General features: G+C 44.3%; 2 protein-coding genes, 1 long non-coding RNA gene and 1 pseudogene across 4 annotated transcripts; 1 reads left to right on the top strand and 3 right to left on the bottom strand.

Annotated features, from left to right (window-relative positions):
- Positions 1-912: 912 nt before the first annotated feature.
- LOC100834268 (small nuclear ribonucleoprotein SmD1a) lies at positions 913-3,160 on the top strand. Of its 2 annotated transcripts, XR_138518.4 has the most exons (5): positions 913-1,073; positions 1,188-1,264; positions 2,426-2,617; positions 2,695-2,871; positions 2,968-3,160. XR_138518.4 is itself a non-coding variant. In XM_010241714.3 (4 exons), the coding sequence occupies exons 1-4, from the start codon at positions 1,060-1,062 to the stop codon at positions 2,754-2,756; spliced, it is 345 nt and encodes a 114-aa protein (XP_010240016.1). In that variant the 5' UTR covers positions 913-1,059; the 3' UTR covers positions 2,757-3,150. The 2 variants fall into 2 exon arrangements, 1 of the variants encoding a protein (XP_010240016.1); XM_010241714.3 differs by having other exon boundaries at positions 2,695-3,150.
- Positions 3,161-5,441: 2,281 nt separating this feature from the next.
- LOC100833955 (ras-related protein Rab-2-B) lies at positions 5,442-8,017 on the bottom strand. Its single transcript, XM_010241713.3, has 6 exons — positions 7,786-8,017; positions 7,488-7,627; positions 7,019-7,101; positions 6,717-6,921; positions 6,570-6,638; positions 5,442-5,843 (listed from the first exon to the last, which is right to left on the bottom strand). Exons 1-6 carry the CDS (start codon positions 7,829-7,831, stop codon positions 5,754-5,756), a joined length of 633 nt encoding a protein of 210 aa, XP_010240015.1. The 5' UTR covers positions 7,832-8,017; the 3' UTR covers positions 5,442-5,753.
- Positions 8,018-9,607: 1,590 nt separating this feature from the next.
- Positions 9,608-14,070, bottom strand: LOC104585361. Its single transcript, XR_002961338.1, has 5 exons — positions 13,491-14,070; positions 13,251-13,312; positions 11,090-13,144; positions 10,849-11,007; positions 9,608-10,033 (listed from the first exon to the last, which is right to left on the bottom strand). It is a non-coding gene; the product is annotated as an uncharacterized LOC104585361 (long non-coding RNA).
- Positions 14,071-16,668: 2,598 nt separating this feature from the next.
- Positions 16,669-17,424, bottom strand: LOC100832615 (annotated as a pseudogene).
- Between the last annotated feature and the right edge of the window lie 10,483 nt (positions 17,425-27,907).

The raw sequence follows: 27,907 nt of genomic DNA, 5'->3' as shown, positions 1-27,907 counted from the left end.
TGTTCTGTTTACATCAGAATTTCTGGCCAAAATTCTTTGTGAAATAAGAAAGGGGAGAAAAGAAAAGAAGGGAAGGGAAGAAAGAATGAACTGGGAGCTACGGAATCCCGAAGTGGTCTGAGAGCTACAGAATCCGGAATGAATTTGAACTGGGAGGATTCTTCGGCGACTTGGGGGGGGCGTGGCGCGTCGGCTCTGGAGAGCCCCTGCTCGACGTCGCCGCCGCGCGGGCTGGAGCTGGATGTGCCCACGACGGCATGCTTGCCCCTGCTCATGAGCCGCCGCAGCGACCGGAGGCGGGCGGACAAGGGAGACATCAGGTGGTGGTGCCCAGCATCCTGCTAACCGGCAACGGGGACGACGATGCCGCGGCGGCGCCCACGGCGACCGGCCGCAGTGGGATCGGATCCGCGTCTGTGCTGCGCTCAATCGACGGAACGGGGTGCGGCAGAAGCTCGATCGACGGTCGACAGGGCGCGCAGGGACGCGCACGTCTGTTCCTGCTGGGATCGGACGCGGGCGAGCCGACGCGGGCGATGGCGAGCGCGGGAGTCCGGCCGGGCGTCCGGCTCGTGGGGCGAGCCGCGGGGCGCCTGGGCGTGCGGCCGTCCGATGGGACCTGGCGTCCATCAGGATGTGGAGCGCACGGGGGCTTGGGTGAGCCCGTCGCTCACCCAATTTTCCCCCCTCAAAAGGAGCCAATGTTCAAACAAAAAACCTCGAACCAATTGGTTGAGAATGTGCGTGATATTTTCAGTTAACTTTTGACAGGATTCCATATTTCAAGCGAGTGGTACATACGGTTTTAACTCGAAAAAACAAGAAGGAAAAACAGGTAAATATTGTGAAGTTAAAAGGATTTGCAGCAAAATTTAGATTCCATATAGCCCAACCCGTAAAGCCCGGCCCAATTAAAGCGACTCATCAGCCACCGTCCTCGGCCAGATCAGCCTTCAAACTAGGGTTTTGCCCCTCCCGCTCCGAGAAAGCAAACAGCTCCAGCTCCTACGATTCCGGCCGCCTCCTCTCCTGCTTCTCCTCCTCGACGCCGCCGCCAAGATGAAGCTCGTCAGGTGATGCTCCTTTCCTTCGTTCCGATTTGTTTCGTATTGCCGCTCCTCACTGATTCGCTAGGGCAAACATCCGCCGAATTTGGTGCTGATTTGGGCGTGTGTGTTTGGCCGCAGGTTCCTGATGAAGTTGAACAACGAAACAGTCACCATCGAGCTCAAGAACGGCACCACCGTCCACGGCACCATCACCGGTATGCTTCGACCTCACTCTCTAGTGGGGAGGAACTTGAAACTTTAGGGGGTTTCCAGGCCCGTGGGTTCTTACAATTTATTAGCTTTTGCTCGTACTATGTATTATGGAGAGCTAGTGGGATGTGCTTGTCTGAGAATGTGCTGTTGCTTTGTTAGGTTTGGAGCTTGTAGAACTGAGCATGCCTCGTGTGTTCATTTCCTTGCGATTGTGCTGGAACAAGCTAGTGATTTCCTTTTGTAATTTAAGGCATAGGTAGTTTTCGTGTGCCCTGAGATGAAGATATTTCTTTATTGCATCTGATGTTCAGCTTGGTTAGTAGATTTGATTCATACAAATTGAGTGTATTCTGTTTACATTGGGTCAATTTTTCTTATGTGTCCAGTGCGGCAGTGCTGTTCGGTCCTGATGTTAAGTGTAGGATGTAGTTTGTATACTGAAAATCTCCAGCCTCTTACATATTGATCCCAGGAATATAGTGTTAGTGGGATTCGTATCTTTGTGACAGTTGTTGCTTAGTATGCAATGTTCCAATAGGCTGTTAAACCAATTCTGAAATGCTTCAAGCCCCTCCAGAGCCGGAACTTACTTTTGTTTACTCCATGGTGAATTTTGTATTTGTTAAACATAGAAGAGAATGCACACTACTAAATGTGCTTGAGCTAAAACAAGCAATTTAATAAAAACATTTAATGAAATTTCCTTTTATGTTCTTTAATAAGAATCTTGTATGAATTAAAATTAGTGGGATTGGTAGTGTTTGCCAATTCTAGAACAGTAGAATAATGGGTTTTGTATTTCTATTTTTTGTCACTTCAGTGTTGCAACCTTGTGGGATTCTTGCACAAATGACTGAAAAATGCATGCTGGAAATTACACTCTGTCTGAGGGTTCATATGACTGGTTTGCTCATTAACAGAGAAAAATGCATGCTGGAAATTATCTTGCACAAATTTTCATACAATTTGAAAAATTGTTGTGTGTCCACAGTTCGTCTCTCAAGTCTTGTAGCCTTTGGAAAATCATTGTTGTCTGAACAACATTTGGCACTTCAGTCATCTTTTCTGACAATATCGCATTGCCCACAACTGTTTACTAGTAACTATGAGACTGGATCATGATTACTCTTCCACAGATCCTCTGACTCCTGCATATTTTGTAGGTGTTGACATAAGCATGAATACTCATCTAAAGACGGTAAAGCTTACATTGAAAGGGAAGAATCATGTGACCCTTGATCATATCAGTGTGAGAGGGAATAACATTCGTTATTACATCCTCCCTGATAGCTTAAACCTGGAAACTTTGCTAATCGAGGATACCCCCAGAGTCAAGTCTAAGAAGCCAACTACAGGTACAGTTTTTCCACAGCCATTTCTTACTTCAGTTCAAAAACTGTAAGCTGACCATCCAATCTTTGTTTCTATTCAGGAAAGCCTATGGGTCGGGGTCGTGGACGCGGCCGTGGGCGTGGAAGGGGCCGGGGACGTTGAGCTTTACCTTTCGCAGCTTTGGAAGCTCGTGCAGCGCAAACCTCTACACTATAACCTACTGCTTTCCCTGCGAGCTGTGTTGAAGAATGTTGCCGTTCTGTTAAAAATCAATCTAGTAGGTCTCGGTGTGGAATCGTCTCAACTGTTTGACCAATGTTCATGTCTATGTTAGTATCTTTTGTTCCTAATCAATGCGTAATGTCTTGCCCAGGAATTCTACTTGCGGGACTCCACAAACCCTTTGAAATTCTAAGTGGCATGGTTCTGTTGTTACAGTACTTGTTACCCTGTGGAATTCTTACTCAAGGGTTATGACTAGCAGTAAGTTGTGTTGAATTCAAGCTGACCCATTTTGTTTTGCAGCAATGCTTTAAATTAAATTGGGTAGCGACCATCTATTTGCAGATCACATTTTGATAGGATGCTAGATTTTATCTTTTTTGTGTTTGGATTATCTTGATGCTGCTGAGCACGTCTGTTCTAGAATCTGATTCCATGGTTTGGAATTCTTTTTCCCGATAACCAAAGCTTTATTGATATCAAAGACGAGGCTTTCCATAATTTACTTGTAAGGATCACATACCAGTGCATGTGTAGATGGCAACGTGTAGCGATAAACGTGGCAGATCTTCTTCCTCATCCCTCGCCCAGTGTATCTGGTGACGTGCTGAAAGATCACGAAATGAACGTTCTACTAGTTGGTACATGCGTCTGTGCCCTGATTCCCCAGTTCCTTATCCATTGTTACCAGACGGCCTTCTGTTGCAACTTGCAAGTGCCGCTTTCAGGATCAGGACGAATTAAAACTTGGATTCGGCCGTTCCCCCGAGTTTTGACAAGGTTAAAAATCGGCGTCGTACTATAACAACGTAATTGTAGCTGCTCAACGTAACTGGCTGATTGTCCTATGATGACAGGTGCTCGCATCACAATCGAATTCATTCCGGCAACGCCGTCGTCGTCCGTCATTCTAACAAACGATATCCCCCAACTCATAAAAAATTGACATTATCCTGTTCTAAAGGCAAAAGAGACAATTATTCCATGGCAAAAGATGATAAGGAATTAGGAAAAAGAAGAAGACGCCGCATGTTCATGTTGCTCTCTCCAAATTGATTCCTTCCCTCTCGCTACGCTCATCCATCGTTCGTGCCAATCTTTTTCCAGGCCTCAATCAATCATGCATCCATATATTCATTCATACCGGCAGGCAGAGCCATGCGTCTCCGGTTAGGCCAGAGATTCCGGACACGGCGAAAAGGAAAGGAAATCATCTCCCCATCATCCAAACACAGCAGTAGCTAGCTAGCTTCCCTAGCAAGCGATACTATACACTACTACACCACCGTTGAATTTTTAGAGATCGAGAAAAAGAACGACATTGATGTAGTAGTGTAGTAGTTGGTCTCGCGGTTCTGCTCGCTCTTTTTCGAGGAAAAAAGAAGTGTAGCAAAAGCAGTTGCCTTTAGTTTTCCTCTGATAATAAAAGGCCGTGCCGCAGTCTGCCCGTCCAAAGCCCCCGAAACCCTGCAGGCACGCGGCGGCCGCGATGTGCTGCAAGTTCAAGCTGAACAAGGAGAGGTTGGGGTGCTGGCTGCTGGTGATACTCTTCATCGGGCTGCTCATCGGCGTCCTCTTCGGCCTCGGCGTCTTCCGCCACGCCTACGACAAGCTCACCGACCTCGGCCACAACCACACCTGCTACGACTGCGACACGCATTAAGCAAGCCTCCGTTGGATCGAGCCGCTCGTGTGTGTATGTACGTATTGTCAGCGTATGTTGTGGTAGTTTTGTTGCTCTGGTGTGGAGCGCAGACAGATTTGTGGTGCTTCTAGTAGTATTTTTCTTATTTTCTGTTTTCGCTATGTTCTTCGGTCGTTTAGCAAAGTGTTTTTCTTCCTGGCACAAGGAATAGAGCATCCGTTTTTCTTGAAAGCATGTTTTGTCTGTTCTTCCCGTCGATTGTAGAAGCTACAACAAGTATACGTTTGAAACGCTGTGCTTATGTACCTCGTTGTCTCGCTACGACGGAGGCAAAACGTTTTATTTTTTTCTCTCAAGCGTGTGATCTATCTTTATCTCTTCTTGAGACACTTGCAAGTTTTAGTGGATGTATGATGCAACATGTAAATATGTACATTGTCATAATGACCACGTCTGTCTGTGCACAAAATAAACTAAATTTTGACTGAAGTTCTTTATTTTTATTTTGTTCGGGCCACAAAGTTATCATATTTTTGGATAGATTTTGCAGGTTTTTCAACCACAAACATTATCAGTTCATACAAATCTTAATTTGTGAAAACTTGTAGTGATTTAAAACGAAAAGAGGGCATACACTCTTAAGAATAAAAATATTTCTTCAACCACAAAGGCACGAGCTAAACAAGGTATCACCTCTGCTAGGACATAAGGAAAAACCAGAAATATATCTACAAGTTTCCATCAATAAGTTCAACTTTTTAGATTTCATTTTCTGCAAGCTAAAGCTCCAATTTGCAGGTTAACACGACCTTGAAGAAACACAGTTTAGCAGCTTACAAACAAGCATTACCAATTTATTTATTTTGTGAGGGAACAAGTAATTAGCATTATTTTTCTGGTAGACCTAGAACATTACTTTCCTGATATACCTGAGCCCTAGCTTTAGGGAAAAACAAGCCCCAACTAATCTGGTAAGTACATGAAAAGAACCTTTTGAGAGGATTTAAATAACCACATCAAACCATGCATTCTTATTTAATTACACATGCATATGGATATATTCGTGGATGCTAAATGGCATGAAACTGGAAGCATCCGATAGATTACAGTGATTGTACAGTTTAAAGAACAGCTGACATAAAAGAACTCAATCTATTGACTAGTTCGCTGGGACATATTCCATAGGTGCGCGAAATAACAATGCACCCTGGAGTAACCATTTCCACTGGGCAACGTGAAATAATGCAATGGGGATGTGAAACATGACAGGCATTTTTTTGTACACCATTCCATTAGCCGCAACAGCCACCACCTTGGGAAGATGAGGCACCAGCACCTCCAGATTGGCCAGGGACTACATAGCCAACTTTGATTCCGTAAGACTGCAAACATTAAGAAAAGAAATCATCAATCCATACTCAGGTTGAAAATAAAATACTAACAAAAGCAGCAACATAACATTTGGTTTTTACATTTCAACTGGCAACATGTCAAAACAAAAACAAGGCAGGGAAATGACATTGGCCGCTATTGTAACATTGCTGTTCTTCCGATTATTAACTTCCTCCGCCAATAATGAAAGGTAGCAAGCATCTCTTTTCCAACAACAACAGAAGAATATCATTGTTCCATTGAACTACAGAGAGAAGTATGCAACATCGCCCTTTTCATGTTTGACTATTCTTAGTGTGAACTACAGAAAGATGAATGCAGCATCACCCTTTTCATGTTTGGCTATTCTTAGCGCCCATATAAAGGCTGTCAGAAAAAGTAATTGGCTTTCTGCAAGATGGGGAAGTACAAAGGAAGGCATATGTAACTTGCAAGGCAGGCATCTATATATTGTAGCATGGTGGAGGAAAGAAAAGCAGAACGTATCAGAAAACTGAGGCTGAAATCATCAGATACTAAACAACACAACTTTAGGATCACATAGCACTCTTGAATCAAACTAAAGGCGTCTCTGCTTCATCTCAGGGATATTTTTATAGTGCTACATGTTGATTAAGAATATACTCAAGTTACATAAATTATGATAAAAAAATAACATCACACATGCTCATTTCACTGATCAATCCAAAATTAATTACTGGCATTTGAAAGTTTACCTCATTAGATACATCAAAGACACCATCCTGTATTTTCTTGTATATTGCTCCAGCAGTCTTGACAAAACCCTGCATTCAAATGGTGTCAGAAAACCGTCTGCAGAGAGGCCTTAATTGCAGGGAGATGCAACGAGAATCAATCATCACCTCCTCAACATTTTGTGCGGTTTTTGCAGATGCTTCCATAAAGATCAGACCATTGTCCTTTGCAAACTGCTCACCTTCCTCATAGCTTACGGCACGTCTATGAGATAGATCACATTTGTTCCCAACTAGCATTATTGTCATGTTAGCATTTGCATGTTGCCTTGCATCTTCCAGCCAGCTCGCGAGATGATTAAAAGTTTCCCTCCTAAAGTCAGTACAGCACAAAGATTAACACCTCGATTAACATTCAGGAAATATGCACTTAATCAAACAAGACAGCTTTCACTATACTGGGCAAGTACCTGGTGATGTCATAGACCAAAAGAGCACCAGCAGCTCCTCTGTAGTATGATCTAGTTATAGATCTGAATGACTCTTGGCCTGCCTGTAATGTTAACGCAACCGCACAAGATGATTATTTGCCTTGACAACTGAATGTGGCACTTAAGCCTTAAGCATTCCCAAACCAAGTATTCACTTATTTGGGGGCTGAACAAGCTAGTATGACTCAAATTGCCCATTTCTGCTACCTCATGAGAGCTACTAATTCATACGGAAATTAATAAAAGTTACAGCTATCAACAATGAACCAGGAATCCACTACAAACGTCACTTTCAATTTCCAGTCAGGCTTCGATAATCCTAATTCCAATAAGTAATTGCAAGTGCCAGCCCTTTTCCAACTGCAGTTGATGCTAATTGCTACTGCTGTATAAATAGCCATCGATCTACACACAGATTAAAAGATTGCAAAAGAGGGTACCGTCGTACCGTGTCCCAAATCTGGAGCTTGATGGGCTTGTTGTCGATGGTGATCATCCGGGCGCCGAACTCGACGCCGATGGTGAGGTCATGGACGGGCTGGAACCGCTTGTCGGTGAACTGCAGCAGCAGGCACGACTTGCCAACACCTGCGGAACCATCCAATCAGATTAAGGCAGGTGGACAGACAGACAGATCTCTCCCATGCAACAACGCGAGCATCCATGGATGGGCACGCACGGATCCATCATCCGTTTCCCGGAAAGAGCAAGGGTGAAATCGATTGGGGAGAGAGAGCGGAGCGGACCTGTGTCGCCGATGATGATGTACTTGAAGAGGTAGGCGTACGACATCTCCTCTGCTCCGCCGCCGGGAACTCGCGTTGGGGTTCAGGGGATTTGTTGGTGCGACTCTGCGAGGCGGTGCGCGAGAAAGGGGGGTTTGTTTGTGGGGGATTCGGTTTTTTTTTTTTTTTACCTGGACGGGAAGGAAGAAGAAGCAGACGCGGTTACGTGAACGGAGAGATAGCTGATGAATGGGGCGGTTTGGTGGATTTGGTCAGGCATCGGTCGCGTGTGGGTTACCGATATTTTAAAATTTAGATTAGAAAGTTGTTATCCTTGGCCGACCAAACGGCCGGAAAGAGAAAAAGAAACGAGGCGTGCCGACTGTCAAGTACACTAGACGGAACTGCGCGCGCCGCCGAGAGACAGCTCCCTAATGTCCTTGTTCATACGGCGATTTTACCACATCTTCGCTCTTTTACAATATATCATTTGAGGGTCGAGAACATCGAATTTCTTGCAGCATGGGCACCCATTATGCTCCATGCAGCATGGACCGCAACCCTGTCTTCTTTTCTGAAGGGGTATATCCGTGTCTTGCTTACACTATTCTTATACTTCCTCCGTCCAACAAAGGATGTCTTAACTTTAACTAAATTTGAATGCATCTATACACTAAGTCATGTCTAGATACATCCAAATTTTAACAAACTTGAGACATCTTTTGTTGGACAGAAGAGGGAGTATATGCTTTGAACATGAAACACATCTCTCCTTTTTTCTGAAAATATACAGGATCGACAGCAGAGAACAAAAATTGGGGGTCATCAATGAACTTCCTCAATGGTGCATAATAGTACGTCTGCATTCTTGAAAAAAAAAATAGTACGTCAGTTCCTAAAGTCTGATGATGGCATATAGGAGTACTTTGCTGAGACCCCTTCAGCATCACTACAAAATGCTATAGAATTGGGAAATGTTTCAAATGTCCACTTCTTCGAAGCTCTCCTAGCTTCCTTGTTTTCTGCAAATAGGAGGGAGGGCGGGATGCTGTGCTCTGTTTCTGTAGCCTCTAATTTGACTTCAGATAATGATAACTGATGCCAAGTCAACTACTCCGTATCAAAATACTGTGGATAACATAAGGGAAAGTGAACTTGTTTATAATCATAATATAACATCGAAGTGTATAGAACAGTAAGTCGATGAAGGTAGACAAAAAACTGATTTTTTTTTAAGGTGTACAAAAACTGATATTTAAAGGGTAAACTATTTAAATCAAGGTGAGACTCCGTAGGATTGCACGTTAGATTTATATACTTAACAGATAAACAGACTTTAGCATTCAATGTACTTATTTAGGACAGGAGTACGGCTTGCCACCTAAAAAGTATAAGCAGCGCATCATGACAGCAAGCAAAATAAGGTTTCTCCGAGTTTAATGGTGTTTTAAGGCGGACATGAACCTACATTAATACAGACAGAAGAGTACAACCAACGGTGACAGGTCGACTTGTGGCGCTGAAAAGGGATAGGGTATGCAAAGCACCGCATGCTTGTAAAAAAATATAGAACATTTCACAAATTATAGTGGCTTGAGTTAGCATAGTAAATATGTACAAACTGTGGAAGTAAAGGAACAATTACAAATGATGATTGTCCCTTGAGTTATAATAACTGGCCTAGGTGAATCTTTAGAAGAAAAAACACTCTTGCATCCTACTCCACGCATAAAAACAATTCCATGAGATTTCACACGTAAGAGTTGTCATTGCTCATTGCAACAGAAATTTCAATAAAAACAAAGTAAAAACCGTGAAAGAGATTGAATTTTGCGAGAAGGTATGAATGCATCAGCTTAAGGCAACAAATTATTCTGGTTAAGCGTACATATAAGTGTACTGACCACCTAACAAAGAACATGAGAATATGCAAGATCCATGGTTTCAAAATTCATCTCTTATACATTCTCATCAATCACTTGCGCCCACGTGCCCATCAAGAAAAACCATGAGATCAATGTTTGAAAAGTTTGTCTATACAGCAAATGTGGCAATTCATTTGAAGTGTTTAATCAGAGCCAAACTCCAATGACACTCAAATTCTGTACACAATGAGAAGGGGCTTCTCTCTTCCAGAAAGTAATCTAATACACAAACCACTTGACAAAGAAAACACCCTACAGCAAGCACAATTAAAGAAGATGAGAGAAAAAAAATCACCTCCAGAAGATTGTCTGACCACACTCACAGCGCCAAAAACAAAGACAACCTGCAGATTACAAACAAATGAAGAATTAGGAAATCTGGAAACAATCATATGTGATAACAAAGAGCTACATTGACGCAGGCAACAACACCAAGGCTACAGAGGTAAATAAAAAATAAAGTAACCATGCTTACAAACAAGAGGCTCAAAATCTGGAACCGTGTGTCTATGGTCTGGAACAATGACTCAAACTCCAGGGCAAAATATGTGACTCTGGTTTGCAACCCATCCGTACACAGTCTTACTTTGTGTCCACGATCAGCGATTACACATCAGTTTATGGTGGACTGATGGCGCTTTTCCTTTGGTGCAGAGCAGTGTTAGGTTGCTTTTTATTTACTTGAAGAAGCCAAAGGATTAAGAAACCGATTCTGGATCTCTAAATACCTTTTCTGACCTAAGATAAATCACATAAAAATGATATTCTAAATCTTAAATTGCACACACTAAACTATCATAGCACAATTGTAACTGCAATCTGTTGGAAGAGCATCTACTTTTAGAGAGGGTCAAAGTTACTCCCTTGTTCTCCCTGAATTGCAGGCCTAAGTTTTTTTTCCAGAGCATCTACATTTTTTTTACATGCTTATGCTTGCTGGACTGAAAAAGCTTTGCTCGCCTCTTTTTTTTCTCTCTTTTAACTTTGATGTGTGCTAAATCACGGTTCTCTGGCCTTGCAACTAACCATAACAAAAATTGTTTTTAGGACAGAACCGAACTCTGGGGAGTTGGGGAGTCGCTCCAGGCCAATAAGAACCTCTTCCATGAATGGTGATAGCTGTAAAAATAATCCCACGAAAAGATCCGATGCAACTTACTTGTTCATAATATAGGTGTCACTGTCCTGCATAGAAAACTGAGTCTGGTACGTCCACGCAGGAAACACAAGACCGTCCCCCCCTGCACTTGGACGGCAGCAGCACAGACCAACGACTGCCAAACAGTCGCTGAGTAAAACTATACAAAAAACATTGTCCCTGCAATCTTTCTTCAATCAATCACAGCCAACACAAAGCCTAGTCATGGTCAAAGGATCGAACAGCCAAAAAGAAGCCTCACCTACTTGCAAAGGCAACCTGCAACTAAAACTATTCGAACCCTCGATAGTTCCTAGGAGTCCATGTCGTCATCAGCTGCTAGATCATTCTTGATGGCCTGCAGATCAAATGTTGGTAGTTTCTTTGCGAGTTTAATTACCTGCAACGATTCTTACCTAAATCTAGGTGAAGACAAGCACTAAAACAAGCAACCAGGAAGAACTGTAGCAGATGGAATACAAACTAAAGTACATGCGTGCACATCAAACAATTAGCAGTCCAATAGTAGTTCGATAACTGATGCAATGTATCCAATGGAATAGAGTTAATAGAACCTGAAGCTTATTTCTTAATTGGAAGAAACATTATCAGTGACATGTTTAGCCTACGATGCATGAGCTCCTAGTTTGCCATTCTACCTAAGCTCATGCATCGTCATAGGGTATCTTCAGATATAATCACATAGGCAATGTAACATTGCAGGTATAGTTCAGAAACCGATGGGCTTTAACTAAGGAAATCAAAAGACATATATGCATTTCCCTCATCGATGTAACTACCATGCTACCACAAATTCAAAACTTACCCTGGAGCCCAAGCAATCATTGTAGCATGTCTTAGCTTGTTCAAAAATCATGTGCATAAAGGTAGATAATGCTTGCAATCAGATAATCCTGCATGCAGGAAACAACTTTCGAATAAAAAATGTTTGTGTTCAAATGGTGACACTGCTTATCGGAACAAGCAAGACGTATTTCTTTTCCACTTGCAAATGGATATTATTTAATCATGGGTCAACTTCAAACATCAAATAGCATGCTATTATTAACTAAGAAATTTTTCAGTTTCATTGCATAATCTTTCTATCTTGTGTAGGTATAACATCCCTGAATAACTAAGTCGGCACATCTTAGTGCAAATATTACCTTGCGTCGGCTGTTGATGACATTTCACTTATCAACAGCTGAACCAAGTCTCAAAAAGAAGCCGGCAGTATCCGAATACCTGTTAAAGATGGCCAAAGATGGGAAGAAACACAAGATGAGCACATAAATGAGATTACTAAAAATGCTAAGTTTTGCATACCTGCACAAATGTCCAAAAAAGTTCGACAGAGAAGGTGTGAACAAAAACTATTACAACTTGATCTGATATAGATGTTAGTAAAACTAAAAGAACCATGAAAAGGGACGAATGCAGCTATGCTATCTCTAAAATTCAAAGCAGGCAACTGTTGAAGAAACAAGAACCAACACAAACAAAAAAGGTAACCAAGTAATTAAAGAATGGGAGAAAGGAGTTGTTTTTGTCAAAAACAGACTCAATCGACATACATAAATAGTTGATCAACGATCTATGTAGGATCAACCGTTCTGGTTTATTCGAGTATAGTAAATACTCCCTCCATCCCATATTAAGTGACTCAAATTTGCCCAAATATGGACGTATCTATATGTAAAAAGCGTCTAGATACATGTAATATTTCGGCACTTAATATGGGACGCAGGGAGTATAAGCTATTGCCTGCCTCATGTTTAATGCATCGAACATCATTATTACTTGAAAAGTTGCAAAGGTGAGCCAAATACAACGAATTAAAACTAATAGATTTTTCCGTTTACCATCAGCAAGCAAATAATGACTGTCCAAATACACGACATACATTAAGTACATATACAATCGCCAGACACAGAAATCAAATCGCCACATCCAAATTACAACTCTCTAAAAGCATATACACAACTTGCCGTTTACCACTATGAAGCGTTGCAAGTTCCCACAAACAATCGCGCCTTTACAGAACACAGAGGGCAGTAAAACCCCATGCTAAGCTCCAATCAACATGGAGGAGAAAATTCTCCTTAACATGAATAAAATGACAAAAGTATTCGTCCAGTACCACTAACAATTCAGTTTGGAATAAAAAGCTTGTCGTGGACGTGCCATGGAGGTGACAATATAAATAGTCATAGCATGAGTCTTCTGAGGAAAAATTCAGTCTCAAGGGGAGATGTCACACCATCTATCACTTCATAGAGTGTGTCATGGCTTCCATTGCCCCCTGGTCAGTTTAAGACTGCAACATAATGAATATTTTGGTGTAAACTATTACAAGCAACAACAACCAAAAAAGAATCCAGCAACAACCTCTTGAACCAGCAAAGCTGGAAATTTGTACTTACCTCTTTATGGAACATTTAGGATTTTGCTGTCACAGGAAGTAGAGCTTCTTACAGGCTGATAGCTATACAAAATGTACAAAACAATTCAAACATTAATTAGTTAAACTGAGATTAACTTCAAATAATATAGATATTGGCCACAACATGATTGCTCAATTACGATCCAACTCTGGGAACAGCATGAAAACCCCAAAATTTAGGATCCAAAATCATGAATAACAAATTTCGGATCTAAAATACCATGGTTGGAATCCGTCAGCTTGCCGTTGCCGGTCCAGCGAGCAGGAGCTTGGGGAGAGGAAGCACCGCGTGGATCTCACCAGCTAGCTCGACGCAGGCGCGAGGAGGCCATAAATCCATGGGTGAGGCTGCAGATCCGTGGCGGCGGTTCATTGCACTCGTCCCAGGTTCAGAGATAGATGAGGGATGGGATGCGGCGGCGTACGCTGAGGAGGCGGCGGAGCTCTGGATGGCGGTGGCGACAACGAAGGCCGCGAGCCGCCACCAACCAAACAAGTACCCCGGCCCCAAAAGCCGGCGAGCACAGCAGCAACCAAATTAACCGCCGCCCACACGAAGAAACAAACCCACACACCAAGAGGCAAGAGGCAAAAAGGGTAACGAACCCACGTTGGAGACCAGCGGGAGGAAGAACAGAAACAATGGGAGCAGCCAGTGGAGTGGGAGCAGCAACCCACGGCAAGGCAGGAGTCGAAACCAGGAGCAGCAGCCGGGAACAGCGATGGATCGGCAGACGAAGCCCCTCGCGGAAGGAAATAAGCGAGAAAAGAAAAAGGAGAAAGTCGGAATCGGCGGAAAAGAAGCCCGAAAATCAGCCACATGCCCTGGAACCGACTCTGTGAACCGACGCGCGTAGGACACGTCTGCAAGAGAAACCGCCACACCACCCCACTCGCTGACAGGCCGCCCCACCGTGGCATGAGCGCACGCAACGAAGCCCACGTAGCACCGAGAGGGCTCAGCGGACGAACTGTTCGACTGCCCAAAACCACAAAAATGCCACCCGCGCTCCACTCGGATGGATTTTGAAACAAACGCCAAACCCAACTCACCACGCCAATGACGCGCGGGGCACAGCATCCGACCTGGCACGAATCACTAGAGGGGCTAGAAGGAGCTTGATGTCAAGCACACCAGAACGCAACGCAAATCGATCACCTGGGAGTTCCGGAGCGCTGAGAGCGCGAGGAAACTGCCCACACATAGAGATTGGAGAGATTCTCCGGATGCATATCTTGGACCTACACTGTCCAATGGTCTTTGGACTGAACTTACCGTGTTTTGAGAGGAAAGGGACTCAACTTATCATTAGTGCATCCGCAATGACCGATTTTTAACCGATTCTTAAATTTGTTTCAGTGGACGAACGAGAAATAGACTCTTCACGAAGAGTCACACTCTTTGAGTAAAAAATCGACGAGCTAAGAGTTAGCTATGAGTCGATCTTTTAACCATTGCATAACATCATATTTAATGCTATCAAATTATCTAGAGTCAGTTTAAAATTGAATACATAAATCATTGCACATGTTATTTTACCATTGACTCTAAATAAAATAATGTGGAGAGTCATTACTGACTCTACTATTGCGGATGCCCTTACACTAATTAATGCTAGAGGGCTAGGACAATGGAGGTGACCTGAGATATATCGGACATGTGTTATCAACCGATGAACATTGAACTTTGTATGTTTAGCGAGATATCGACTAAATCAAGTACTCCTATGTTTGGACAGCAGCTGGGTAGTTCTAGTTTGGACTTGGACGTTGCTCCATTCTTACATCTAGAGACATCCAAAGATTTACGTGGACCAAGTTGGGTGTCTCGATTCCAATCATCCAATCAGTTTGTGGACCACCTTAAATGCCAGGTAGTATTTGGCTCAAATCAGCATCACTACATTAATAAAATCATCTCAAAGCTGCCGACTAGGGGTACCACTCAAAACTTCCAACTCGCTGGTTTCGTAAGATTGACAATCATACCTATCTTCTTCTTGTTGTTATACAGCAACTGAGAAATATTCTCCATTAATGCAGATATTTGAAGTTTGGGCTCCTGATGAGTCTAAAAATCTCACTAAGTTTAAAATGGTATTTAGAAGTTGTTGAAAGTTCCGAAAAAATATAGGTATGTCGTCTAGCTATCCATATGTACATTCAAAATTATTTTAAGTTTTTTCTAGAAACTTTAAATTTTTGAAATACTTCATTTTGAAAAAATCTCATCAGATATCGGGATCCAATAGAGGTTTTCGCTCTCCAAACTCCTGTTATCTCTAGCAGTTTGAGATAAGTGAGTCTTCAGAATTACTAGTAGAGTGCCCGTGTGTTGCAACGGAAATAAAAAATATGCTAGTATAATACCCGTGCGTTGCAACGGGACTACAAATTAAGCATATAAACACCGATACTCCCTCCGTCTCAAAATAAGTGACCTTATCCAAATCCATGTCACTTATGAAAATTGAGTGAAAATTGAGGTGTATACAAAAGACAGTACAACCTGTGTACCTTCCAAAACATTAAACCCTACCTGTGTACCTTCAAACTCGAAACTACAGCTAACCACAAACAACCTAGGAGACCTCAATATTGCAACAACAAAAAGACTCTCTACAACAACATCTTACAGGTTTCAAAAAACAAAAGCTCAAATGAACTGAAACCTCTTAGCCCGCCTTGCGCCACTCTATCCTTCTCCATATGTTCCAATCATTGCGCAGCTTCCAAACAGTCCACAAAATGGCTGCAACTCCCAAAGTAATCAATCCTTTGTCGGCCGCTCCATACAAAATCAACCAATTATCAAACAAAACATCTAGAGTGAGGTGTAAATATCATGTTAAATGCACATCGGGCCACGCCTCAGATATATGTAGCCATAGTACAACCAAAAAAAATATGATCTATTGTTTCATTCATTGTACAAACTGGCATCCCATTTTTAGTACAAACTGGCATCCCATTATTAGTACAAACTGACATCCCATTAGCCCTTCCCATCCTCTATGAGTTAAGTTCTCTTTGGTCAAATTTTCTTTTTGAAAGATCAACCACATAAAGATTCCGAATCTCAAAGGCACTTCATTTTATCCTTTTACAATGAATGCACTGCCAATAGAAGGGAGACGTGGAACTGTGCTAGAAAAATAGCTGCCAATATGCATACATCATATTATCCTAAACCCTTCATTGCAAAGGAAATACACATATACCAAGCAAGTACAGAGCAAACACCACAACTCTATTCTACTGGAGAGAGGCTACTGTTCTCCCTACATCGGATCCAAAAATTGACATGGTAGGTACCTCAAACCTGTACACTACTCACACATGCAAGCAAGCAATTTAATAACAGAACAATCAAACATGAGTCTTGGGCTCTCAAGAACTGGCTCCTAAATGTATTCTCTCCATTTGTGTGTTTGTTCAAATCAATAAACAGAAACACCTACTAACAATTCATGTCCTAAGGTGAAATAATTCCCTGTAGGAATGTGATTGTGTAGCTGAGCATATCTTACATGTTTTCTAACCATACATATATGAAGGTTTTCATGTCTTACAATATGCTACTTCCTCCGTTTCATAATTCTTGTCGAAATATTACATGTATCTAGACACTTTTTAGGAATAGATACATCCATTTTTGGTCAAATTTGAGACGAGAATTATGAAACGGAGGGAGTAGTACAAAGGATTTACATATGATTCCTACTAAGTACATATCCTTTCTAAAGTATGCTGCTACATAACTTTGGGGTTTACAAAAGAGTTATGATCTTTTTCATTGAGGAAGAGTGGTGATTACATCTCTGTACTTGTGCAGGTAGATCTTGAAGGGGGTCCGCGTACTCCCTGAAGCCAAGCGTGGATGACCCAGAGCAGATCGTCCCCCTTGATGGTCTTGCGCTTCTCCTTCTGGCACTTGTCACTCGCCCTACACCAACGCCCAGACCACAACGAAATCACAGATCAAAATCCGAATCAAACCAACCCAGCCGAGACAAGGAAGCCAAGGTGACGCAACCGAGCCGACCAACTCACTCGCTGGTGACGAAGGAGATGAACTCAGAGACGCGCTCCTGCAGGGTCTCCTTGGTGTCGCCGGCCACAGGCCCGCAGCGAGCACCAGCATGCCTAGCTTGTCAATATCTCCTAGTGCATTTGCCAACAATCTACTCATCATCGACTACAGAAATCATACGCCATACTACTTGCAATGAAAATAAAGCAAGCAATCATGTGAGCCTGTCTTTAGTTCTAAGACGTGATTTTTTATGCCAAATACTGAACATTGAGTAAGGAAACAAAGAGGTGGAAATTTTCCAAAGCATAAATGAAATGCGGAAATTAATCTGCATTTTTTTAATCGCCTGCCATAATGTTTTTCAACTAATGCGCAACAAGAAAATTAAGAATCAGAACAGGGTACTCGTTTTCTGCTGATGCAATGTTTATGTACAATTGATCGATATTGAAAGAAAACTTATCTAGCTGACAACACAAATCACCAACACCCCCAGTACCTGCTTCTAGTGTCATAGATATCATCGTCTTTTATTTCTGCTACCAAAACATAAAGACTTGTGATTACTTGACAAGTAAATGATGTTAAAACAACTTTTTGCGCTCCCTTTCCGGATGCTAAACTCATAGCACAATGAATCAAACATCGCATAAAGAAAAGAAAGCAGCGCAAGTCAATGATTACAATGACAGAAAATTGATTGGTGTCACTTGCATATTTCTGACCAGAAGAACCCCATATTTCAACACTTCCTAACCATGCACATATCAATGTCCAAAGAGCATATTTTCATATATGTTGTGCGGACTCGTCCTGGCTCAAGCTTGCTGATCTTGATTGCAATCTTGAGCCAGTGTATCACTCTACTCATGTTGATGCCCCGACAACATGTCTAGGTTAGAGAAAAAGAGTGATCAAGGGCACTATAAAAAGTGTACGAAGATGATAAAGCCACCAAGCTCACCTGAGAATGCTTCCCATGAGCTTGTTCAAGTTAGCCTTCGCTTTAACCCAAGGCTGTGGCCGCCAATCCGGTCCTGGCTATGCATTTTGTCGAACACCTTTGGTGCAGTGTGCTCATAAGTACATAGACCACCCATGGCACATGGAGGAGGAAGACGAAGGGAGGTAGAGATAGGCCGATAGGGTTAGTTACCTTGAGGTGATGGACGATGGACGGCTGATGGCGAGGCGGCGGACCAGGGGGAGACCGGGAGAGTAGCCAGCAGTGAAGGACGCTCGCGACGCCGATGATGACCAGAAACCCAGTGCCGCACCCCGCCGAGCGCAGCCTCGACGGTGGCCAACATGCAGTGGCGGCGGCGGAGGGCGCACGAGGGATGCTGGGGATGTCAAGGTGCGGTCGGTGGCACCACCGGTGGTACAGCAGAGGCCGAGATGGGGAGAAAAATGGGAAGGAGGCCAGGCGAAGATGGTGGCGAGGCAGGCAGTGCGAAGACGGACGCGGCGAGGAGGCCAGGCGGCAGCGAGGGGACGGATGTGGGAGGGGTTCGGGAGGGAGACAGGTGGGGGCTGGAGCCTGGGAGGGATCGGGGATGGACCGATGGAGGCACGGACGGACGGGCTGGATGGATAATTAGGGGACGGCGGCGTGGGCGGGAAGATGGCGAAGCGCGCGGCGATGGTGGACGTCACCCCGCCCACCCCCACGATCTCGTTCCCGCGGCGCGTGCGGAGGTGCACCACCTCCGTGCCGTCCTCTTCCTGGGCGGCGCCGGACGAGGAGTCCCCGTCGCCGTCCCGCCTACGGCGGCGTGCGGGGACCCAAGAGATCTCGGGGATTAGGGGACGGCGGCGTGGGCGGGAAGAAGGCGAAGCGCGCGGCGATGGTGGATGTCACCCCGCCCATGTCAGCGTCGCGTCTCCGTGACGGCGCGGCGGGCAGATGATGAGGAGGCGGCAGTGTGGCGCGCGAGGGCCGCGGCCGGAGGGCAACAACGCCCCTGCGGGCTGCGAAGGGGAAGAGGCGCTCGTTCTTGATCTGGATCGGAAGGGGGCGAGGGAGGCAGGACGTGCGGGGTGCGTGGGGGCAGCGCCTCAGCATTGGGTGCGGGGCGCGACGTACGGCGCCCACCATCACCATCACACCCCCGCGCCACCGCCGCCTACTGGATCTTCCCCATCTCTTGCTCCTTCCTCCTATCCGACGTCGTTCGTCCCCTTCCATGACCCACGCTGCCGTTGCTCTGACAAGAATTTGGGGTTGGAACCGCTGGCTCGGCGCCCACACGGGGGAGAAGTGAATTTGGGGAATCGGGGGATTGGGGGGCTTGGAACCGCTCGAGGAAGTTTGGAATTTGGGAGGAGGTGGAGGAGGAGGGGCGTCGAGGGTTTGGGTGGACAGGGCTGGACTTCTCGAGGCGTCGAGCGGAACAACACGTGCTTTCGGGAGGACGCGGAAGTGGGGAGGGACGTACGCATACTGCAAATTAAAAAATAGTAAAGACTACTATAAAGCTAATTGCTTTCTCATCCGTTTTGCATATTATTATTTTTAGAACATGGTTTCTCATTAGCTTTTTTTTCTTTTTGAGCGAGGGTTTCTCATTAGCTTACATCGTTTCTGGGCCATGCCCATTCACATCCTGGACGACTTTTCTCAAAACTGGGCTGACTACTATGTTCATCGAAAAGAGCATTTTGCCCGACATGCGCTATGTTGCCACTAGGCCTCGTTGGCAAACTTGGTGGACGGAAATTACACCCTGGGGTGGGGTGTACATTTTGTTTTTTGAGCAAAGGGTGGGGTACATATTCGGTCGGCTTCCCGTCCCAATACCACATCCCGTTCGTGCGGCCCACTTGGCCACTTTGCCTCCGCTAGCTGCTGCGGCCGCAGTGCCAGGCCACCCGCTCCCGTCGGCGCGTATGAGGCCCGCGGTGGCCGGACCCGGCCCATGGGCCCTCGGCCACACCTTTCCGTCATCCGCGCTGCCCACCTGACCGGGCCCGTGCCGTACGGGCGCGTCCGACCAGATTCAGTCTTCAGGTTCATGCGACGGAGCAAACTACCATCACGACGCGTCGGTTGGATAAGGATTCGACGGCCATTCCGCACGCACGTAGCAGTACAACTTTGCCCGCAAGTTTTAAAGCAGCAGTACCGTACCGGCCGGCCGGGGCATGGACGCCCACGTGGGATTCCGGACTCCAAGAACTATATACTCTCCACTGTCAAAATCATCAGATCAGATGATCTTTACAGTACTGGGTTGAGCACACAGTCACTCCACTACACACCGCACGCTCGAGGTACCGAGCAAAGCACACGTGAACGTGTTTTCACTTGCATGCACGCGCGCAGAGCACAGTATAGTTCCGCGCGCTGTGCATGCGTGGATCCGTGCGTGCAGTAGCTGGGTGCATGTCCACTCTGGCGCCCTAGCTACGTACTGTGCGGGACAGGACAGTGAAGCAGAAGAAACCTCATGCAGGTTACGTGTGCATGCACAGGGCTCACCAGCAACAGTGGACCGAATGCATGCATGCATGCATGCCGGCCCTCTGCCTAGCCTAGCCTGGCCAAGCTATACGTCGCCCGCCCGCCCGCCGTTCCCCAGCTATACGGAGTAGCTATCAACTGTAGCTAGGTTCCACCAGCAAAGCATGCAAGCAAGCAAAGTAAAGTAAAGCCGTGGGCGTCGGCGACGCGGCCAGCAGTAGCACGTACACAAACCCAGTACTGTGCGTGCGTGCGGCTCGATCGAGGTTGGTGCGCGCGGCGCGGCGCGGGCCGGCTGGTGGGTGCGACCACGACGGTCTTTCCTCATATGCAAATGCATCATATATATGCGTGGATTGATAGTGCATCGAACGATCGAGCACTCTCCCCGGCTAGCTAGCCAAGATGGCTAGCTGCTTGGTCAAAAGCGCGCGCAACAAAAGGCCACGGACGGCATATGCATGATATTGCACGATCGAGCTCTAGTACTTGGTCTAGTTAAACAAACAAGGTTATAGAATTGGTCATCATCATTACAGCTGGTAAAGCTCAAAGGTGATCGATCAATATTTATCGCGTACTCGATCGATCGATCGGCTGCGACGAAAGATTCCCCCTTGACCACGCACGTACTACAACTACACATGTAGCCATTAGTCAATGCTCACATGACCGAAAGTTTGCAGGTTGAGGAGATCGAGAGAGAGGATCATGTCATTTTGCGGCGCCGTCTACTAGTGTACTGATCACCGTCCTGATCATGAGGCTGCCGCCGCGCGCGCGCGCCCTAGCTACCTATATCCAAGTAGCCAGAGGGGCATGGACGCGATCGGCCGGCTGAATTTTTTTTATGGGAGGGGTTCGTACGACAAAGGAATCGGATCACCGTGTGTGGCGATATGGATCATATAGTTTAACTTGACTTAATTTGGCGGTTTGGGCGCAGCTAGCGACCAAAGTTTACACAAATTCAGCTCTAATTAAACAACGGGCGATCGATCGATCTGCATGGGGTCGGGATGCATGCACGAGCGTGCAAACAAGTCATGAGTCATGACACTGCTTGCCGGCCGGCCTCGATCGAGGAAAACTATTGGGAGCATTCATTTGCGCTCAATTGGGAAACGGTCACATCAGGGGGACACTTGTGAATAGGACCATGACTGAACACGATAGGACACACATGCATACTAGACCGGCGTACTGGCGCACGTACAAAGGTCTGGTAGCTATACCTATACGCGCCCTCTCGTCTCGATCGACCCCTGGCTAAAACCTACTAGTAGCTAGCTAGGGTGCTACACTATGGTTCGCAATGCAAACCGAGTAGTCGATCATTGCTGCCACGAGGAATCCCACGTGTCGCGTCATGCTTCTGGTTGGCTGGAGGTCGAGGGGGAAAAAAGGGAAACGAAAATGTGGTTGCTACGCTATGTTTCTTCGCAACTGATATAATATGCGCCTGATAGTTTTCTCACGATCAAATTATTGTTGATTTTTCACTCAGGTTTCGTGCTTATAATCTTCAGTATAGACGCAATGTGAGTAAGTATATGCATGTGGTTGGGTGTGTGTGTACATGTCAACGACTTGCACACTCCTTCCGTCCATAATAAGGACAGAGATTCAGTACAAAGTTAGTATAATTTTGTACTAAACCTCATACACTAATTGTGGATTAGAAGGAGTACTTAGTATTGCATCCAAGGAGGAGCCACGAATTTAATGGCACCGGGTGATCGAAACCGTGAGGTTTGGGCGCGCCTCGGTGACCAGGCTATAGTCTTGGGCTACCTCCACAACTGTTGTAGAACACCGCAAAAAATAATTAATGGGTTAATATAAAAATTAATGTAGAGCAAATATATTCATTTTCAACTGGTAATCGCCTAATTGGTAACACTTTGATAGCTACTAGATGGTCCAAAGTGAAATTGAATCTGGATTAAAAGTTTATTACAGATATATCCACACAAAAAAGACGTTTCAGAAATATGTTAAAGATATCCACATGGTGGTAATAATTGCCAGGCGTGCAACAAACCCAGCTAAATTTTGCTCAGCCCCCTAATTATATACACTATATGATGACAGAAAACCTCAATTATGAGCAGTCAGCAGTGCAAGTTGCACAACCAAGATCTAAAGGAATATGTTCCCCACATGCACGCACCCAAAAAAAAAACTCAAAAAATGGCAGAACGACGTAAACAAAAACCAAGCATCAACTTAATTATGGATCGACTAATCAATTTGCGACACCGTGAATCGCACACCGCCACGTCGCGATCGATCCTGCGGCTGCTTAATTTCCTTTCTAGCAAGAGGCCAGGGCCACCGTGTCGCACGTGCACCCCGAGCTTATTATTGGAGCCAACAAGAGAAAAGAATATTGCGTGTGATGATCTGCGCTGCCTGTGTGGAGCTGTTTGCATCAGAACGTACGAACACTCCAATTCCACGAACGAAAGCGATCGATGGGCGCGACCGGACACTCATTCACTCACTAGGAGCTCCATATGATTGGGTTTTGCATGCGATGCATACTCACAGCAAATTAAAGGGTAAAATAATCAGTCATCCATGAGTATCGCCGGTGGTTGCTGATAGCTAGGCTGCTAGCTAGCTAGCCGGACGATGACCGGGACGTGCACGCAGGATGGTCAAAATAATATTGGCATTTCTTTTGGGGCGTTTGAAAGGACAATGGAGTTGCACGTATGCTGGCTGACATGCATATAGTCCATAGGCAAGTTGCTACGGGTAGCTAGGAAATTATAAGGTGGCATCTTTGATCGATTGATATCTGATACATGCATTTGTTTCATGTGGTCCTGGATGCTAATTTGACCTTTGGTCTCTATAATTCGTAGGATTCTTGAAACACTGGAATAGAAAAAAAAATAGTATTATAGTGTGATGTCTTATTCAAAACTACAAAATTGAGAGGACACTCGCTTGCCCGTACGTAGGAGTAATATTTCCAAGACATCGGGGCCAAATGGTATGTTTCTACTGCATAGCTTTTTTTTTTAGGGAAACAAAATCATATGGTTGGAATCCAAGAGACTAAAAAATGCACTTAATATACTTTTGTATCCTTGGGGAATAGATCTTTCTGGAAAATCTAGTTAAAGCTGATGAGTAGCAACCGATATAATATTTGCAAAAACGACGTACGGTTGTGTGCATCATCAACCGACAGTCATTTTTTAGCGAACATATATGTGGAATATTTTTTTTGAGTTTCTACATTTTCACACGCGTGCTTCAAATTTTTGGAGAGAAAATAGGGGCACAAGTGGATAACATTATCATGCATGTGGTAAAAAAAATCATCTATCGTCATTTGGTTCATCATTGTTATGAAAGAAAGGTTTGTTCCTCTGGTTTATTTGGAAAATAAGGTTAATGATATTTTTCATATATTGGAATGCCTATGATGAAGAGATCCCATGGCACCCATGCAATGTTTAATATCACGCACCAGAACGCTATATCCTAGCTATATCATTTTGACAAGAGACAAGAGGATGATGGCCACATCATAGGCCAGAGTCATAGCACATCTTTGGGAGGATGGGTTTGTCGACTTTGCAATAATCAGGCCATCAACGACAGTGGCCTTTTTATTGGCCATGGCGTCAAAGAGGCACGATATGTATATGAAACTGATTAATTGTTGTTTTGCGTCATCAAACAATTATTAAGACCTAAGACAAATTTTACAAAGAGTGAAACTATTGTTTCAGTAAAGCTAAGGGAAGTTAAGGCTAAACACACGCAAGGTATTCGGCTTATGTCAACCAAAAGTCGAAGACAATCTAGCTAGGTATGATCTCGCTACTTAAAACTTAAAACCATGCAGGCTTCTCGGTGTCACTTTTGAAACTTCAAAATTGTATCTTGACAAAATATAATTTGATACATCGAGAGGATGGACATTCAATGATCAATGTCACTTTTGTGCTAACAAAGAAACATTTGAGCAGTTGTTGTTCCACTGAACATGCATCAAATTCATCTTGAGAGTGGTGGTTTGTGGCTTGGGGTTGAGAACCTATATCCCACCGCGGTGGAAGACCTTTTTGGAACCTGGTGTTCCTCTTTTCCAGCAGATCAATAAAACTTGGTGCTCTGTGGAGCTACTATGATCGTGTGGACTATCTAGAAACCCAAAAACAATGCTTGTTTCAAACAGCGATCGATTCTCCGATGATCCATCTGCTCTGATTTTCAGTCCATGTAATGACATCACTTCCTAGGCACCGTTGCAGAAAGACCCAAGCCAAAGAAACCATAAGTCAGGGTGGACAAGATCAAGACGGTGTTGTGGGAGGCTTACGTTGGGCGTCATGGATGGGCGCCTTTAAGTAGAAGGATAGATGGGTGGCTGGAAGCTGTTGAAATATCACCTAGCGTGGGAGGTGGTTCTCGGTTCAAATATGGAAGAAATTCCTTTCTTTTGTCTGAGGCATTGTAATAATCTGGAGCCTTTTTCTGCTTTTACCTGCTTCTGTCGTTTACATTTTTGAAATTCTGCGACCGTGTTATAACTTTCTACTAAATCCAAGACACACCAAGACACTTATTACAAATCGGAGGGAGCATATTTTACTTCAATTTGACATCTTATATCTAGGTTTGCCTTGAGGAGGGACGGGAAGACCTTCAAAACTAGAGATTTCACCCATAAAAAACACGGAAAATAATACTCTAATTTGACATCTTTTGTTTATGTATTACTCCCTCTATTCCAAAACACCTTATATAAATTTGTGTACTTGGACCAAGACAGCTCTCGTTTCTAGTGCCTGATCACTCATATTGGATTAATAATAAATGGATGTGAGTAGTTATTAGTCGGGTGTGCGGATATCAAAATAAAATGAGCTGTATTGTGGAACAAATGAAAAAAATCTATACACGTTGTATTGTGGAACAGAGGGAGTACTCCGTATTGATCATCGATCATGTTCCTTCAAAAAATAATTTGGTTTCCCTAAGAAAATCATCGATCTCATGCGTCAGGCCGTACTCCCCTCCTTGGCAAACATTGACGTACGTTAATCAGCAGGTACGACTGAACTAACTCGATCTCCTCTCGAGGGTACTGGCCGGCGTGGTCCTGGCTAGCTAGCGCTAAGCATATGCATGCAACGATATTACTATCTATGCATATATTGTTGTTAAGGACGCGACAACGCCGACATGAACGGTAGCTGGATAGCCATGTGGAATACTACCAAAATGGATGCCCAACTCTATTAGCATGATGCCATCGCGGGAAGGATATCAATTGTGGTCGTCTCTGCACATGGCTCGGTCTCGAGAATTATACGTGCACGCGTGTGCATGAATGATGAGATGGGCGTCTCAGACGTGTGTGCTGGTACCTCTGATTGAGCGCACATCGAGAATTAGTCATAGCACGCACGTACTCTTGGTCGTACGAACGTACGTACGTACGGCCGGCGTCTCAAGATGGTCCACACGCTCCGCGCGACGACGTTGCATAGACAAGTTTAGCTCCGGCCGGTCGTCGTTTATTTGCGTGTACAATTAATTAAGACCTGATAAAAGCTGCTGTCGGCAAAGAATATATACATTATAAGCAGTACTTCCTTCGTTCAACAAAAGATGTTTCAAATTTGTCAAAATTTAGATGTATCTAGACATGATTTAATGTATAAATGCATGCATTCAAATTTGATCAAAATTGAGACTTTTTTGTTGGACGACGAAGTGAGTATGAACAACGTATCCTAGGGGGTAGAATTTTGCACGGCTTGATCCACCTTATCATGTTCCCTGTTGCTCATTAATTATTTCCCAAAATCGTTCGGTTTGTCTCAATGCCAGGAATTAGGGGAGATATTGTATTTGTAGTTCATGCCTTCATGGTAGTATGTGATCGAGTATATGCATGCATACCACCTTATCATGTTCCCTGTTGCTCATTAATTATTTCCCAAAATCGTTCGGTTTGTCTCAATGGCAGGAATTAGGGGAGATATTGTCTTTGTAGTTCATGCCTTCATGGTAGTATGTGATCGAGTATATGCATGCATGACCACTTGCATGAGGGGCTACATTAGTTTTTAGAAGCGCGTATGTGTGATTTATCACATCATTGGATCCGTTATGTTCGGATAAGGATGCGATTTTTGTTTTCTGATTAATTACATTGGAATAATGAAACTTACAATTTTAGTCACGGACGCTAGTGGATCTAGTGAGAGAATGCTAATTTTATTAAAGCATTTGTATTGTCTACTTTATTCTATCGTAAACACTTAAACGCTTTACAAAATGGGTCTGTTTGCTGTGCAATTACTAGATTAATGCAATCGTGCAATCAAAGTGACGTAAGCCGCGCGATCCGCGACCTGTGGCTGGGATGCTCGTGCGGAGCTCCCACCTCCACTTAACTCAGTCTTTGCGATAACCCCCCGGCGCACAGGATTCTTTTCTTTTGAAAACACCCCTGCTATCAATCTCCCAAATCTTCTTTCCCAAACAGACGGTTCCTGGTTTTCTAGCCTCATCGATCGTTCGCCGCCGCCGACTGCGTCTCGCTGTCGCCGCCCAGCCGGCCGGCCGCCGGTTCCCAGAGCTCAACAAGCCACAGCGATCAGCTCGCCCTTCCTCTCCCTGTCGTTGCATCCTTCTCAGAGAAGAGCTCAACCACAAAATGAATTAGTCTCTGGAGCAAGAGCAGCAGTCTCTGGAACAAGAGCAGCAGAGGAACCATGGTGCTCTACTGTTCTATGGATTGAAAAGTAACCTGATACTGTTCATCAACAAACAAAAATAGTGAAACGCTTGATTCATAATATTTGTTCAAAAATAATAATCTGGGAAATTGTTCTTCAATATGTAGAGAGAGAAAGGAGGTTCTTTCTCAACTGAAACTAGATAAGGACATGAACTTCAGAAACATAAGCTTGTACCTAGTCATTTAGATTACTTTGTATGTGACCAGTTCAGTTCATTCCAAGTTCTAATTCAGAACATGAATATTTATGTTCTCCTGATCGACATGTGATGGTTTAACTAGTCAGCTGAACCATGTCAGTTTCAGTTCATTCCAAGTTCTACTATAGAACATGCATACTTCTTATATGTAGTTCAAGTC

The sequence above is a fragment of the Brachypodium distachyon genome, chromosome 5 (assembly GCF_000005505.3).
Source record: "Brachypodium distachyon strain Bd21 chromosome 5, Brachypodium_distachyon_v3.0, whole genome shotgun sequence".
Lineage (NCBI taxonomy): Eukaryota > Viridiplantae > Streptophyta > Magnoliopsida > Poales > Poaceae > Brachypodium > Brachypodium distachyon.
This window is presented reverse-complemented; position numbering and strand designations above follow the sequence as displayed.